The 15,095-nt window shown below is 45.3% G+C and overlaps 1 protein-coding gene across 3 annotated transcripts; it reads left to right on the top strand.

Annotated features, from left to right (window-relative positions):
* Positions 1–1,947: 1,947 nt before the first annotated feature.
* LOC123143069 (uncharacterized) lies at positions 1,948–10,320 on the top strand. 3 transcript variants are annotated; one of them, XR_006470674.1, is made up of 5 exons: positions 1,948–3,153; positions 3,909–4,028; positions 6,327–6,372; positions 6,612–10,030; positions 10,158–10,320. XR_006470674.1 is itself a non-coding variant. In XM_044561849.1 (2 exons), exons 1-2 carry the CDS (start codon positions 1,986–1,988, stop codon positions 3,995–3,997), a joined length of 1,257 nt encoding a protein of 418 aa, XP_044417784.1. In that variant the 5' UTR covers positions 1,948–1,985; the 3' UTR covers positions 3,998–4,398. The 3 variants fall into 3 exon arrangements, 1 of the variants encoding a protein (XP_044417784.1); XR_006470673.1 differs by having other exon boundaries at positions 6,612–10,251; XM_044561849.1 differs by lacking the exons at positions 6,327–6,372; positions 6,612–10,030; positions 10,158–10,320 and having other exon boundaries at positions 3,909–4,398.
* Positions 10,321–15,095: the final 4,775 nt, after the last annotated feature.

The following is a 15,095-nucleotide window of genomic DNA, read 5'->3' on the forward strand; positions in this document are numbered from 1 at the left end:
TAGCATGTGCAAGAAAGTTGAGAGGGTTACGGCAAAAACTGGATGCACGTCGTGTACAAAACGGACAATCTCTTTCAAAGTATCAGGATTTCATCCGGAAACTCGTCTGTTACAAAGGGATTTCATTTTTTAAAACTTATTTGAACTCCTGACTTTTTGTGTGTTCAAAATGCACCATTCAAAGCCACATCATCATTTGTCAATCCTTTCTGACTTCATTTGTTATTTTTCATGCATTTGCTAATTATTTTGAGCTATAAGACCCTAAAATTGAAAAGCATTTCAAATGAACTCTGAAAAGGTTTTCTTTCTACTTACAACAAAAAACTTATTTATTTTATTTCTAATTACTTATGTCTTTTACTTTAATTATTTTATTTTTATTTATTTTACTGCTGCTATTTTTATTTATTTTACTTGCTGCTATTTTTTACTTAATTAATTAAGGTTTATTTATTGTAGTTACTATAGTTTATTTTATTTTATTTTATTAAGGTTTATTTAGTTTTATTTATTTTATTAAGGTTTATTTATTTTATAAATATAAAAAATGAACATATATGCACTTATAGAGAAAATTCAACCTAAATTCATACTAAATTTCTATGAAATTTACTATGAATTTAAGTCACATTTCCTGTATAAGGGCATCTATTTTCACTTTAATAGAAGCTCAACAAGGCATAGACGGACGGGCTTATAAACTGGTGTGAGCGCCCTTCGGTTGGCGAGGTGGGACTAAACACTGGCCGCAACTAGGACCAGCCCTTTAGTCCCGGTTTGTGGTATGAACCGGGACTAAAGGGTGGTGGGCCAGGAGCGTGGCCCATTGGTCCCGGTTTGTACCACCAACCGGGACCAAAGGGTCCATACGAACCGGGACCAATGCCCACGAGGCCCCGGCCGGCCCCGTAGGCTCATGAACCGGGACCAATGCTCACATTAGTCCCGGTTCGTGACTGAACCGGGGCTAATGTGAAAACTGCCCTGTGACCTAAGCCCTGTTTTTCTACTAGTGCCCATAGCCCTGTTCATAGATCTCAGTGGTATCCCGAACACATGAATCCATATGGGGATCAAGTTGAACTCGTACTCATCGACTGTTTTATCAGGATCATACTTCTCCATTAGCAACAACTTCTTATCGAACCACCAGGGTCCGTCCTCCAGGGCTCTCCTCCAACCCGTGGCCTGCATGAAGGTGAAGAGAAAAATGTTCTCGTCCAATTCCTTGCAGCCTAGTCCCTTGGTCGGGCACCAAAATTTCCCCAGCGTGCTCCCCACGGCCCCTGCATGTGCTGGCTTCTCTGAAAATAGCTTACACACTACCTACGAAACATCCGGTGCCCACTCTAGAGCCTTGTCCCTTCCCTTCTCCCCGATCTTCAAGCGCTTCTTCTCCACCGCTAACAACTTCAACCCCTTCATCAACCCCTCCACTGCCTCCATCCTCCTCGATCAGACCACCACTCTCCTCACATGAGAGACCTAAAACTAGGGTTTGTAGGTGGTGTACGACCGTGCGCCCTAGAACTGCACAGAAGGCCTATGTGGATGGGAAAGGGTCAGGGAGGGATTGGGGGGATGGATGAGAGAGCAGGAAATGTTATGGATCACAGGTAGTCAGGACGGAGGCCCGAACGCCGGCGACAAGATCTGGTGGCAGGCGATGGGACCAGGATGAGATCCAATCACCCTTGCGACCGCCTCTTCGAAAATTACGCTGAGTGACGGACGAGATCTCACCTTACAAAGATCTCTTCTTGGCAGAACCTCACACAGGAGCTGTACTTTTTTTAGGGTAGCACAAACCTTATACTTTGTTTTTTATCGTAAACAAACACGATCAGTGTTGGGCTGTAATCCAAGGATGAGTGAGCTTGCTTTTCTATAGAGGCCCAGCCCATTTATTCCTTCCTTCTTACGCATCCTCCAGTAACCCTACAGCCCTACTCCGCTCCCTCATTTCCGTTTCTTTTCCCCACATGAGTCACGAGGGCGACGGCGGCGGCGGCGGCGAGATGGCCCTCCGCCCCGGCCCCCCGCAGGCGGCGGCGCCGCTGGAAGACGAGGACGTCCTGGGCGAGATCCTCGTGCGCCTCCCCCCGCTGCCCTCCTCGCTCGTCCGCGCCGCCGCCGTCTCCAGGCACTGGGGGCGCCTCGCCGCGGACCGCGCCTTCCTCCGCCGCTTCCGCACCCACCACCGGAGGCCCCCCGTCCTCGGCGTCTTCGAGGAGCGCGACGGGGAGCTGTTGTTCACCCCGCTCCTCGACGCCCCCGACCGGATCCCCCGCGAGCGCTTCTCCATGCGGTTCTGGCACGTGCTCGGTTCCTGGACCTTGCTCGGGTACCGCCACGGCCGCGTCCTCATGGTCAACCTGGATCTGGCCCTGCTCCTCGTTTTCGCCCCTCTCGCCGGCGGCCGCCGAGGCCTCCGCGGCGTGGTGATTCCTCCGGATTTCGTCGACGGCGAGTACGCCGTCGCCAACGGAGCTGTGCTCTGCGCTGCCGGCGACGAGCAGGGCCACGTGCACGGAGACTGCCACTCGGGCCCCTTCAAGGTGGTTCTGGTGGCCACCAGAGTGGGACACCCGGTCCTAGCCCGGGTATACTCCTCAGACACCGGTGAGTGGGGAGATCTTGTCGTAATGGCGGAACCATGTGTTGTTAGCAGCTTCCCCTCCACCCTCGTCGGCAATGCTCTTTACTGGTGGCTAAAAAAGTGTCAGCACGAGGATGATGGCATACTCAAGTTCGATTTGGATAGCCAGACACTATCTGTGATCAAGAGGCCTATTTTTAATCACATTCCCAGTTGCAGCATCCGGATCATCAGGGGAGAGCATGGCGGTGTTGGCCTCGCCGTATGTTGGTACCCGAGGTTCCAAATCTGGGAACGCATGGTCAATAGTCATGGTACTGCCATATGGGTGCTGCGAAAGACGGCTCGCATGCATAGTATGCTCCAGTATGCTATGCTGACTATAGTAGGGTACTCTGAGGATGGTGATGCGCTTCTTCTAACAGTGTCCTTCGGTGGGGGTGTGGCCGCCTACAGCTTCATGCTTCAACTTGAGTCAATGGAGTGGACGAATCTTAATCAAAGTTTTTTGGAGTATTCCTACCATCCGTTCGCATACTTCTATACTGCAGGTAATAAAAATTCTTCGTATGTTCATTAGCTCATGAAAATTGTTCAATGGTTGAGGTGTCACCTCTCATATTCCCCTAAGTTGAGGTGTCCATTGCTATTCTATCATCTTGACATTTTTTGTATGTAGATTTCCCATCTGTTCTTATCCTCTGTTGTTGTTCTCCCTTTTGCTCTGAAGCAAAGTAGGCATGCAGATTGCTCAGAACAATCTGATTATTCTGTTGCAACAATTGGTCACAAAATCAATAAATTAACTAAAGAATTGTTGACAATTCGTAATAATCTGATCATTCTGTTGCAACAATGGGTCTTAGAATTTTATGTAGATGTCAAGATGATTCTTGTTTACGAAAAAAACCAAGGCTGTGAGGCCGATATCTTGGCTACTTGCAGTACTTCAATTTTTGAGAGAATTGTTAGCAGCTTCCAAAGGTTCAAATAGATAACTCTTTATTATTATGTTTGATCATACTTGGGAATCTGGTGATTTTGGAATAGCCAGAAGCTGTGATCTTATTTGAAAAGAATGTTGCGTTCTATGATCATTTCATATGTTGGCGATGTTAGGATGGGTTTGAGCCTTAATTGGGAATTCAATCACCGAGTTTGTCGAGCTATTTTACCTAATCTTGGCGGAGTGACTTCAAAGGTTTAATCATTAATCCCTTTGGTAGTGAAGTACTGAAGTTAATTTTTCCTGATCCTTCTGAGTTATGGCTCGTGCAATCATCACTAATGAGGTTGGTTGCCACAGGTACTGTCAGAGCGTCAAGTACCGCTCCAGCCATTGAGCCACCACAGCAGCGAAGTACAATTCCAGCCATTGTGCCACCACAGCAGTGAAGTACTGGTCCAGCCATTCCACAGCTGCGGGGTAAAACCATATATTGTCATGCATCTCGTCAACCTTCAGTTTCGTATGATCTGCATATTTTTTATGACTTGGTTGGTGCAATGAGATGAAAGACTCGGACCAAGGGACACCCTGTGTTTTGCTGTGTGAGAGAGCGTTGTCACTTTGTCAGCTGTCTCTTTATTTTACTTGTTCAACCCAGTCAACTGTTTTGCCCATATAACACCTTATGATTAATATCGTAAACGATGCTACAGTAGTTGATGCTGGCTGCCGCTTGTAGGAGATAGAGCATCATTTCCTGTGCTATCCGTATCATAAGATGAAGTCGACTCCTGGGTGTTGGGGTCCTGAATTGAATTCTGAAGCCATGTGTTGATCTCTGCACTTTTTTCATCTTGTTTTACAAGCGTAGTTTCAATAGTTGAGGGCTGAGGGTGCAACTTCTGAATGGTTTGAGCTTGGGGGTAAATTGAACCAATGCAATAGTCGAGGAAGCAAAATTAGGCCTTTCCCTAGATAGGTCTTAGGTCAATAACTACTGTGCTGCCACAGTAAAAAAGAAGGATGTTTACTCGGAAGTCTGAACAGGTCTATCCCTTATGATATTGAGCATGCAAATGCAATCCCACCACATGTAGTACAATATGAATGTTTTTAATAAATGGTCCTAGACTACTCGGGCGGAGAGAGGTGGCGGTCATGTGTCGTTCCATCTGGTAGTTGTTTCTTTCCTTACTGTGTTGTCCGCTTGTTTTCATCGAAGCTCATAGACTTCGGTCATTTAGTCGCTGCTTCTCTGCCAGCGGGGCCTCCATTCTCGTTGGTCCTGCTGGCAGCGGGCGGGTTTTGTTTGTGTCCTGTGCTCGACATCTTTTTCACCATGGCCCTCACCCCCATTCTCCTTCTCAGAGAGGCTTTTCATCGACTGTACCGGATTAGTCACGAGGCACAGAATTAGGTTTGGTAGCAATGCCGCTTCATGCACGCGGCCGGGTCGAGAAGACATACACTATTGCTGGGCCCATTATCCAATAGGTGATGTCCTCATGTCCAACCATCTCCTGAAACTGTTGCTGGGCCCATTCTCCAATGGGTCATATCCTTCTCAGAGAGGCTTTTCATCCACTGTACCGGATTAGTCACGAGGCACAGAATTAGGTTTGGTAGGAATGCCGCTTCATGCACACGGCCGGGTCGAGAAGACATACACTATTGCTGGGCCCATTATCCAATAGGTGATGTCCTCATGTCCAACCATCTCCTGAAACTGTTGCTGGGCCCATTCTCCAATGGGTCATATCCTTCTCAGAGAGGCTTTTCATCCACTGTACCGGATTAGTCACGAGGCACAGAATTAGGTTTGGTAGGAATGCCGCTTCATGCACGCGGTCGGGTCGAGAAGACAGACACTATCGCTGGGCCCATTATCCAATAGGTCATGTTCTCATGTCCAACCATCTCCTGAAACTGGTGCTGGCCCATTATCCAATGGGTCATATCCTCATGTCCAACCACCTCCTTGTTTAGCTTAGCTTATTTGCATTTGCTTTTCCGCACAACCATATCTTCTCTTGTTAAGCTTCCTAATGCCTGCCACTGGGCCTTAGCTACTGCTGGGCCTGCACGGCAGCTTGGTGCTCCTTCCCACGGTAAGAACTAATCAAGCGAGCGATCAAAGCCTACAAAAATGGTGAATAATAATGCTGCCCCTCTCCTTCCAACTTTGTGCCCCTCCTTTCCCTTCCCATTGTGGCATCCAGCGTTTTTTCTTTCGAGCAACTGCGCCTGTAATAGTGACAGTCATGGTAGATCTGGTGTGATGGAAAGGGGCTCACAGCGTGTAACCATCCGTGTCAGCCTCTTTTGTGGGGATCAAGGCAACACTAGCCACATTTACAGTGATGGGCGATGGTGAAGCACCAGTTCACAAAGCCATTTAAATATTTTCCTGTTTCGTGCAGCAATATTTTGTTCATAAATGTTACCCATCTATAATTTGGCTATTAGATGATTAGAATGAAGCAGGCTTGCTACTTCAATTACAGCTACGTTTTAAGGAAAGATCTTGATATGGTTTCTGATGACCCATGGCATAGTTAGTGCGTCCAATAACATCCTGTTAAAATTGTTGAAATCTCAGCTGTGATGTGTTCTACCTTTGTTTTTTTTCCTCTACGATCTTTGAGAATATGAAGCTCTTGTTAGTTTGTCGGCTAGCGGCATGAATCACAATTGCATACATCTGTGTTGCAGAACTAAAATATAAATTGGAATAGCTTTTAATACAAATCTTTTTTTGTTTTATGCTTGGTGCAGGTGGTCGCATGATTTAGTTGATCAGTAGGATTTGCATCTGCAGCAGGTATATATTTTTTCGAATTGCTTCCTTCATATGTTTCAGTTGGGCATAGTTTGTATCACCATTAATCGTATGAAACTTCATCAATTGCAGACATATGTTGTTTATAGGATTTTTAAATTCGTCTCGTATATGAAGACCATAGAAAGTGTAAAATGAAAATGAAAGTAAAACGCTCCCAGTATGTTTTGATTCACATGGCCAGCGGCTCCAAACTGCGTCTAATTAGCTGTCATTTTCAGTTGGATTTGGTCTCTTAACAGCACTTGGTGGTACGAGTTGAATCATAGAACAGGAGGCAGGTAAGTACAGGGGACAGGTAAGCATTGTTATTATGATCTGTTCGTAGCTTCCTAAAAATGAGTGTACTGTCATGGTCATTTGACACAATGAAGAAAAAACAAAGGAGTGTAGGCTGATAGAAGTCGTCATTGTGAGTTGGCACCTTGCTTTCAACAAAAGTTCATCTCATTGCTCCCTATTTGTACGACAGCAATACATATCAGTAAAATAAAAGGATGTTTATTAGCCAGTTTTAGACGTGGTGGCATAATATCAGTAAAAACTAAAGAATGCTACTATTCATCAGATTTTCCTTTTGCGAATATTTGCGTTGCCTTTTTTGGACCATAACTTTTTGTTCTTTGGCAGATGCATAGTGTGCTACTACAAAATATTTACTTGATCCTTGATTGAAATGCTTTTATGAACTGAGATCTTGCGCTCTGCTTTTACCAATCAGCCTGTTTGCTTCTTTTCTTACATGTACTTTAATTATACATTTCTGGATTTGGTGCTTTGATTTGCTACAGTTTCCTTGATTCAGTAGATGCATGATGTGCATCAGTATGCTGGACTTCATGATCGGTTTTCCATCTCACATCAATAGTTTAGGCCACTATTTGTTTATCCATGCATTTTAGGTAAACATTGGTGTAGACTTGGTTGTTTTTTTTGGTTGTTTGTGGTATCCATTTCCCCTACACTAGGTAATTGCCCGTGCCAATTGGCCCGTGCGTTGCAACTTGCAACGGAGGCATACAAAATGTACCACTAAAATTTTAGTTAGTTTTTTACATAACAACCATGATTTACCTTTATTGTTAATGTGAACCTTGATTTACCATCTATTTATTGTTAATGTGACTGCATACTAACTGATGCAATTAGCAAGTGTTAAGTGATAACCTAATTCTGGAATATCAGTTGTGGGAAAGTGCAGCACAAATTAATCCTAATTTAATTCTTTCCCCAACCTGCTTGGTCCTACAACAGGCAAACATTAGGTTCCTAGCAACAAAATGATATGCAAGGAGTAAATTGCAACCCCACAGAAGAGAAAAAAAGGGCTCTTTACCTTCTATCCTCCCAATCTGCAAAACAAATAGAATTGAGACATATCGTGCCAATTCAATTACTAAAGCTCATGTCCAATTTTGGAAGCTAATGGCCAAGTAGTTGGCAATTTTGTTTCTGAAGAGAAATGCATTGATGCAATTTTGTCCACTTTGGGTCATTCCCTCTTAACAAAAATGCCAGTGATGTTTCTCTGAATGTAGTATACTGACCATTTCAGCAACATAATTTCTCTAAGTGACCATGTAGTATTCAGTGACTTTTCTATATGACTAATATGCAACATGCATGGATGGCTGGGAGATTGGGCAGAGAGAGTTTGTCATGAAAACTGTTTTTCGCTTTAACTTTCACTTTGTTGTGTTCCCTCTGTCCATTCTTTCCTCAGTTAAAACTTCACTGCCAAAAACCAGATTACCTCCTTCCATGATCTGCACAAAGGCATAAGAATACTAAAGTGTCACCAGACTGAGAGATGCAAAGTACCAACTGCATAAAATCTGTGTCCAATTCGTTTAGTTATGGCAATTACAAATTTAGTTGTTAAATATATACAATAAGAAGTTCAGTGTTCTACCAATTACATCACATTAGTAGTCAGTTTATCCCATGCAGTGCACAGGAAAATGTCAAAACAAAGGAGAGGATGAGGCCGTCTACCTTGCAGAGGAGCAAGCCCGTACTTGCTGCTGCCGGTCCTGGCGCCACCTTCGCGTAGGTGGAGTTCGTCAAGGTCGAGATATGCGAGATCCCCAGAGTGGCGCATGGCATAAGAGCACCAAAAGAATTCAGAGGAGGGGCTCTGAATCGAACATAGAAGAATCAAATCTTTTGCTTGCGGCGCCGGATCATGAGCCCCCGGCGCCAATCGGCAGGTGCCCCGTCGGCCTCTCTGGGTCAATGATGTAGCAGACTGATGCGAAGGCAGAGCCAGCGGGCGAGGAGGTCAATGTAAGGAACCGGGGGTTGGCGGTGTCGCGCAGCGCGTTTTTGGGTAGCTCGGACATCGAAGTGGCACCAGTGAATCGAGGAGAGGAAGGAGGTGTTGAGGTGTGGGGTGGCGGCTGGCTGCAGCGGATGTCCGGGAGCGGTAGGCGTGGCGGCAGAGAACAGGGTAAGGGGATTTAGGGTTGAAGAGTGGTGCGGGATGGAAAGATGAGAGAGGTGGGCGATGGATTCTGCTGGATTTTTTTTTCCTTGCGTGGGTTCTTTTGCCATCTAGAAAACCGAGTGGGGGAGAGGAGCGGCACGAGGCAGGATGTGAAACGGAAGAGGCGGACGAAAGGAATGAGCAAAAAGTTTTTTGACGGGATAAACCTTACTCTTTTTTTGGTAAGTAGAGATGGTCCGTTTTGTCCTCTAGGAAACCATTATTGTTGAGTTGTTCCTTTGTGCTACTGTTCCTCCTTTTTTCCCCCCCCCTTTTGGTGTCTTCCTTCCCTGTTATGTAGTTCCATTTTGCACTGGATTTTGGCAGTGGCAAAGTAATAAACTTATCACTGGCGTGCATTCATTTGACCTTTTGCTTTGTGCACACAATCATGCATTAATCTTTGGTTATGTTGCTATTATTCTGTTTAGAGTTTTGCAGTCAGATGCATCTTTTGTGAATAGCTCTTGTAGAGTTAATCAGTGGGCTATGGAAATTTTATCCCCTCACTCTATAAGTTGGTTGGTTTGAAGCTTAGCATATATTTTCTCCCTGAATGCTATCTAGTATTTACAAATAAGAATGCTCTCAATAATGTCCATGCCTCTAATTTTTTTTTTGAAGATTAAATTCAGTTAGCTAAGTTTCATTATATGGATTTCTAACAGTTTAATCTGCAGAATGTTTTCTGTTTGGTTAATCTAGCTAATTTTGCTATTTCTCCATTGTTTTGTTGCTTTAAAAGCCATGTTTAAATTGTCTTTATATTTGATTAACTGTACTATGTACATAATAATATTACCTACTTGGTGAAGTACGTCCTCTATTGTTTGCTTCTAGTAGCTCCCAAGTTGCCATTTTTCTGATAGCCTTTTTTGACCAACAAAGACTGTCAAACTCATTTTGCCATTTTTCTGATCCTGTTATATCTTTTTTATGTTTATGTCATTTTCTTGGATATAATTAAGTCAGTGCATTTTGTTGTTTCCTTGCAACTCATTTTTTGGGATTTACTTGGTTTCTTACCATGTATCTTGTGGTACAAGCAATGACTCTGTATGAGTTTGCGTTGGTATGCAGGGTTACTTGGCATGTCAAAGAACCACAAGCCATAACTGGCCGTGCAAGCATCTCAGATCTTGTAGGTTTATGAAGGTGAGCGCCCTGTTGGCAAAATAGGGCATGCGATCTTCATATGTCAAACCCTTGTTAATGAATTTGCATCGTCGAATGACTTGATGAATGTACATATCTGGAAAGTTACTCTATTCTGCTGGTGCAGGCTGGAATGCTGTTATATCCTGTCAAGTTTTGTTGTGCCTATGTGCCCAACTCACACTGGGCCTGAAAATCACAATGCATCTTGTTTTACTGTATATTACAGTAAAATTTAACATTTGAACCGAAAAACTCTGAAACCGAAGTGGGCAGTGAAAATTTCTTTATCAATGTTGCGATGCAAACACACTGTTAAACAGAATTGCATGGTAATCGTAATGTTCATCTTCCTCTACAAAAGCGTACTTATCTTATCAGAACTGAATGTCGTGTGTGGGCGCAGACCGGGGCAAAGCATTTGAGCGCCCTTCTCCCACTGTAATTTCCTTTTGCCCCGGCTGGTCGTTGCCACTCATGTACCTATCTCTATGTATTTGTTTCTCATCTCTTAACATATGACATGCAGTCTTTGCATGCTTGAAAAAAGAAGAAAATAATTGCATGGGAGGCCATCGCCAAATGGAAGGGTTGAAGCTTATCAGTTTGTTTTGCTTGAGATGGTTGAAGTTATCAGGATTGTAATAAAGAACAATCTGTGAATTCCATTGTAGGCTCTAGTGAAGGGTATCCATGGACGATTTAAAGTGAAGACGAGCTGCAGCGAATTGTTAACTTTCAGGGATTATGTGCATCCAAAAGGCAAAATATTTGATGGACGATTTAAAGAACAATGATGGACGAGGTGAGCTCGTTCCTGTTATTAGATAAGAGAAGTCGGATAGCTTAGATCAATGAGACAATCAATCTTTGAGCATTTTCTCCATGGATGGAAGTCAATCATGTCACTTTTTACTTTCTAAATAGGCATATGGCATTTGCCAAGGAAAAGGCTCACAGCTATTCTAAAAGCAAACGAATAAGGAAAAAAACCTTGGGAGCGCTTACTTACTCATAAGAACAGCAATGGCACTTTATCCAATATATAGATCTACATCAAGCTACATTATATGCCCAGCTAGCAGGTTTTATTTACCATTAGCAAAAAACCTTGGGAGCGCTTGAAACAAATTTCAAACATGTACCGATAAACTGCAAAATATGTTCTTATGGGACGAAAGAGAGAAAAACACATCTATAAAAGACATCGGGATATTTGTTTTGTTGCAGCCCCAGCAGTGTGCCACTGAATGGTTGCGGCCTTTTCGGCTTGGGCGACATTAGCGGTGCATCATCACCCAGCACAACAACTTCCAGTATCCACACCACAATAATATCCATCCTTGTTCTCCGCAACGCCACTATCGTTGAGTGTATCCTTGATGGCATAAATTAATATGTACAAAAAGAATCAATTGGTAAATCCATATTATGATGAAATGATAAATGCAATGAGACAAGTGCAACACTGCCACATTATAGAATTACATTGGGCTATTAGTGTGCATCCAGTATTCATCTATATGACCTACACATGTCAGATATATGTATTTACCAACATAATAATAGCCTCGAAAGCGAGTCATGTATATGCTAATGAGAAGTGAGCACAACTATTACAACATAAATTACATGTACTGGATCATTTTATATTTTCTAGCAAGTAAACATTATTTGGAAATAATGACTTTGTAAAGACAAAGGCTCAATCCTATAAGCTATTGGAACTGATGACGATGTATAACTTTTTACCATAGTGATGACCTCTTCTTCAATCATTGCCGTGACAGGCAACAGTTCCATGCAGCACGACAATTACATCACAAGTTTCATCATTGTAAACATTCTCTTTGCAGCCGAAGCTTCTTGTTTATCCATTGGAGATCAACAGCTCTAGGATTGCTTGAGCCAATCAAGCAGAATGGGTCGCCCATCCCTACACTGACAGCCCTGCGACAAATTGGGAAGGAACAAATAGTAATGGGAACGCAAAATTAATTAGGTAAAAGAGGAAAGGTAGAAAGGTGAATCGCGACCATATATCAATTAAATTCGATTGAAGAAAATGCTAAGGCTGCCATCTCTGTGAACTCTGAACTCCCAGCCATACAATCGGCTCCATCTGCGAGATGAAGGAGGAATCAGGTGACGAATTTAAGATGACAAGGAGGCCCTGACATGACATACGGCGAGGGCGAGGCAAGGGAGGGGTATGGAGTTTTGGCCCGGGGAAGAATAAGTAGGTCTCACGAAGTAGAGGAGAAGAAGGTGAGCCAGCAGAAACGGATCTCCACCATTATCGACGGGGAGGGAAAAGGTCGGGCGCCGCTGCCCCTTCGCATCATCCAGCGAGACTTGCCTACCATCTCTCATACATGGGCTTGGCTTCACACAGGTAGGGAGGCTGCTACAAGCCCATTAGGCCCAGTTTTATCCTAGACACCCAAAAAAGCGACCAGAGCAGCGGCCCAGGACAGTTCGCGGTCGTTGATAGCGCACGAAGCCTGATTAAGTGCGATTCCCAGCGAATCTGACGGACACAAATGCTCATAACTGACGATCGGACGGCCATGAATCCTAACAGCCTAAGAGGGCTGGAAAAGTGCACAGTTTTAATGTATCTAAATGTATTAACTTCATGATCCAACCGTACCTGTATCTAGCGCTGCTCTCGGAACAACAACAGTTGTCGAGAGTAGCTCTCGGTAAAGATAAGGCTCCCATCAAACTTTAGTTCCACCTCGCCCAGAGACAAGCAAGAGAACCTGTTTAAATAGTGGGATAGTCTAGATGCAGTAAGCTTCGGTCTTCATTACACTCCTGGTAAGGAGATGGGCCATCACTTTGAATCTTCACCTATTTCGAGCAGAGAAGATTCAAAGTGATAGGCCATCTTCCTAATGGTGGCTGCTGGCACTTTATATTAATTCATCTATTATTATTTTTGAGTCATTTATTGCCCTGCTAGGGTTTCATCGGCGGAAATTGCAGATCAGCAAGGCGGCACATGAAATCATGCCGGGAAGCGGCATGGGAAATCTATTGTGATGTCCTTGTGGTATTCCTAGGTCTTGCACAGACTAGGGAGGGGCATACCCTACCACTGCGGGCCAAAAGTACCTCGGTGGCATGCCTGATGCAACCGTTTTAAATCCTCGGAAAATTGTACGATGCCGGAATTCCTCGAGAGCTGCCAGGGTGTCCTCACGTTGCCCCTGTAGGGTGTGGTAAAAGTTTGGGCGCGTTTCGAATAAGCTTCCCCCGAGGCCGCTTGTAAACCGCACCATCTCCGAGCTAGTATTTGGGTATCGAGAGGGAACGTGTCCGGTTTGTGTAGGAAGTGCGGGTCATGTTGCTCTGTTGGCCTCAAAACTTCTCGTGCTCTCAAAGGAGGCCATCGCATGACTCGTGCCACACCCTTGCATTTTTTGGACCCGCGTGCAATATTCGAGAAATTTATTGCTTTGCTATGGTTTCATCACCGAAAATTGCAGATCGGCAAGGCGGCACATGAAATCATGCCTGGAAGCGGCATGGGAAATCCTTTGTGATGTCCTTGCGGCATGCCTAGGCCTCGCACAAACGAGGGAGGGGCAATGCCTTGCCACCGGGGGCGAAAGTACCTCGGTGGCATATGCTTGATGCAACCGTTTAAATCCTCGAAAAATCATACAATGCCCGAATTCCTCGAGAGCTGGCACGGTGTCTTCACATGGCCCATGTAGGGTGTGGTAAAAGTTTGGGCAGTTTTCGAATAAGCCTCCCCTGAGGCCACTCGTAAACCGCACCATCTCCGAGCTAGTCTCTGGGTATTGAGAGGGAACATGTCCTCTTTGGGCAGGATGTGCGGGTCCTGTTGCTCTGTTGTCCTTGAAACTTCTCGTGCTCTCAAAGGAGGCCATCACATGACACGTGCCACGCCCCTGCGTTTTTCGGACTTGCGTGCAATATTTGAGAAATTTATTGCTCTGCTAGGGTTTCATCGCCTGAAATTGCAGATCAGCAAGGCGACACATGAAATCATGCCCGGAAGAGGCATGGGAAATCCTCTGTGATGTCCTTGCGGCATGCCTTGGCCTTGCACAGACGAGGGATGGGCATACCCTGCCACCGGGGGGCGAAAGTACCTCGGTGGCATGCCTGATGCAACTGTTTAATTCCTCGGAAAATCGTACGATGTCAGAATTCCTCGAGAGCTGGCACGGTGTCATCACATGGCCCTCTATGGTGTGGTAAAAGTTTGGGCGTGTTTCGAATGAGCCTCCCCTGAGGATGCTTGTAAACCGCACCATCTTCAAGCTAGTCTCTAGGGTATCGAGAGGGAACGTGTCCGATTTGTGCAGGAAGTGCGAGTGTTGCTCTGTTGGCCTTGAAACTTCTCATGCTCTCAAAGGAAGCCATCGCATGCCCCCACATTATTCGGAGCCACGTGCCATATTCGAGAAATTTATTGCTCTGCTAGGGTTTCATCGCCGAAAATTGCACATCAGCAAGGCGGCACATGAAATCATGCCCGGAAGCGGCACGGGAAATTCTTTGCGATGTCCTTGCGGTATACCTAGGCCTTGCACAAGTGATGCTAATTAATAATATTACCGAGAGTAGCACTCAGCACTGATGTCGTTTCTGAGATTTGCCCTCGGCAAAAGGGGAAAACCTAGATCTACTTGTAGACCTTTTTCGAGGACTTATCTTGGTAAAGGAAAACCTAGATCTAGGTTTGATTTCCTTTTCCGAGTGCCCCACCGGCAGGCTCTCTGTAAAGGTAACGTCAGAAACTTAAATTGATTCCTCGCTTGTTTCATTTCCCTTCGTGCCTCTCTCCCCTCCTCTGCTCCCGCCTCACCGACCGACGCCCCCACCTGTCGGCGCCCCCGCACCCCGCGGTCGTCCCCCGGCTGGGCGGTGCCCCCAGCCCCCCACCCCGTAGCCGCCCCCCCGACCGGATGGGCCCTCTACCCCCGCACCCCATGGCCGCCCCTCGACTGGCCGGCGCCCCCCACCCCACGCCCCACACCGAGCTCCTCCCTCCGGTCTACTTGGTGAGCTCCCCCCTCTCCATGTG

The sequence above is a fragment of the Triticum aestivum genome, chromosome 6D, assembly GCF_018294505.1.
Source record: "Triticum aestivum cultivar Chinese Spring chromosome 6D, IWGSC CS RefSeq v2.1, whole genome shotgun sequence".
NCBI classification, from domain to species: domain Eukaryota; kingdom Viridiplantae; phylum Streptophyta; class Magnoliopsida; order Poales; family Poaceae; genus Triticum; species Triticum aestivum.

Bases quoted from the DNA above. Each gene is read 5' to 3' on its own strand.
- LOC123143069 (XM_044561849.1), top strand. From the start codon at position 1,986: ATGAGTCACGAGGGCGACGGCGGCGGCGGCGGCGAGATGGCCCTCCGC. The intron at 3,154-3,908 runs GTAATAAAAATT...TGGTTGCCACAG, and splicing joins CGCATACTTCTATACTGCAG to GTACTGTCAGAGCGTCAAGT.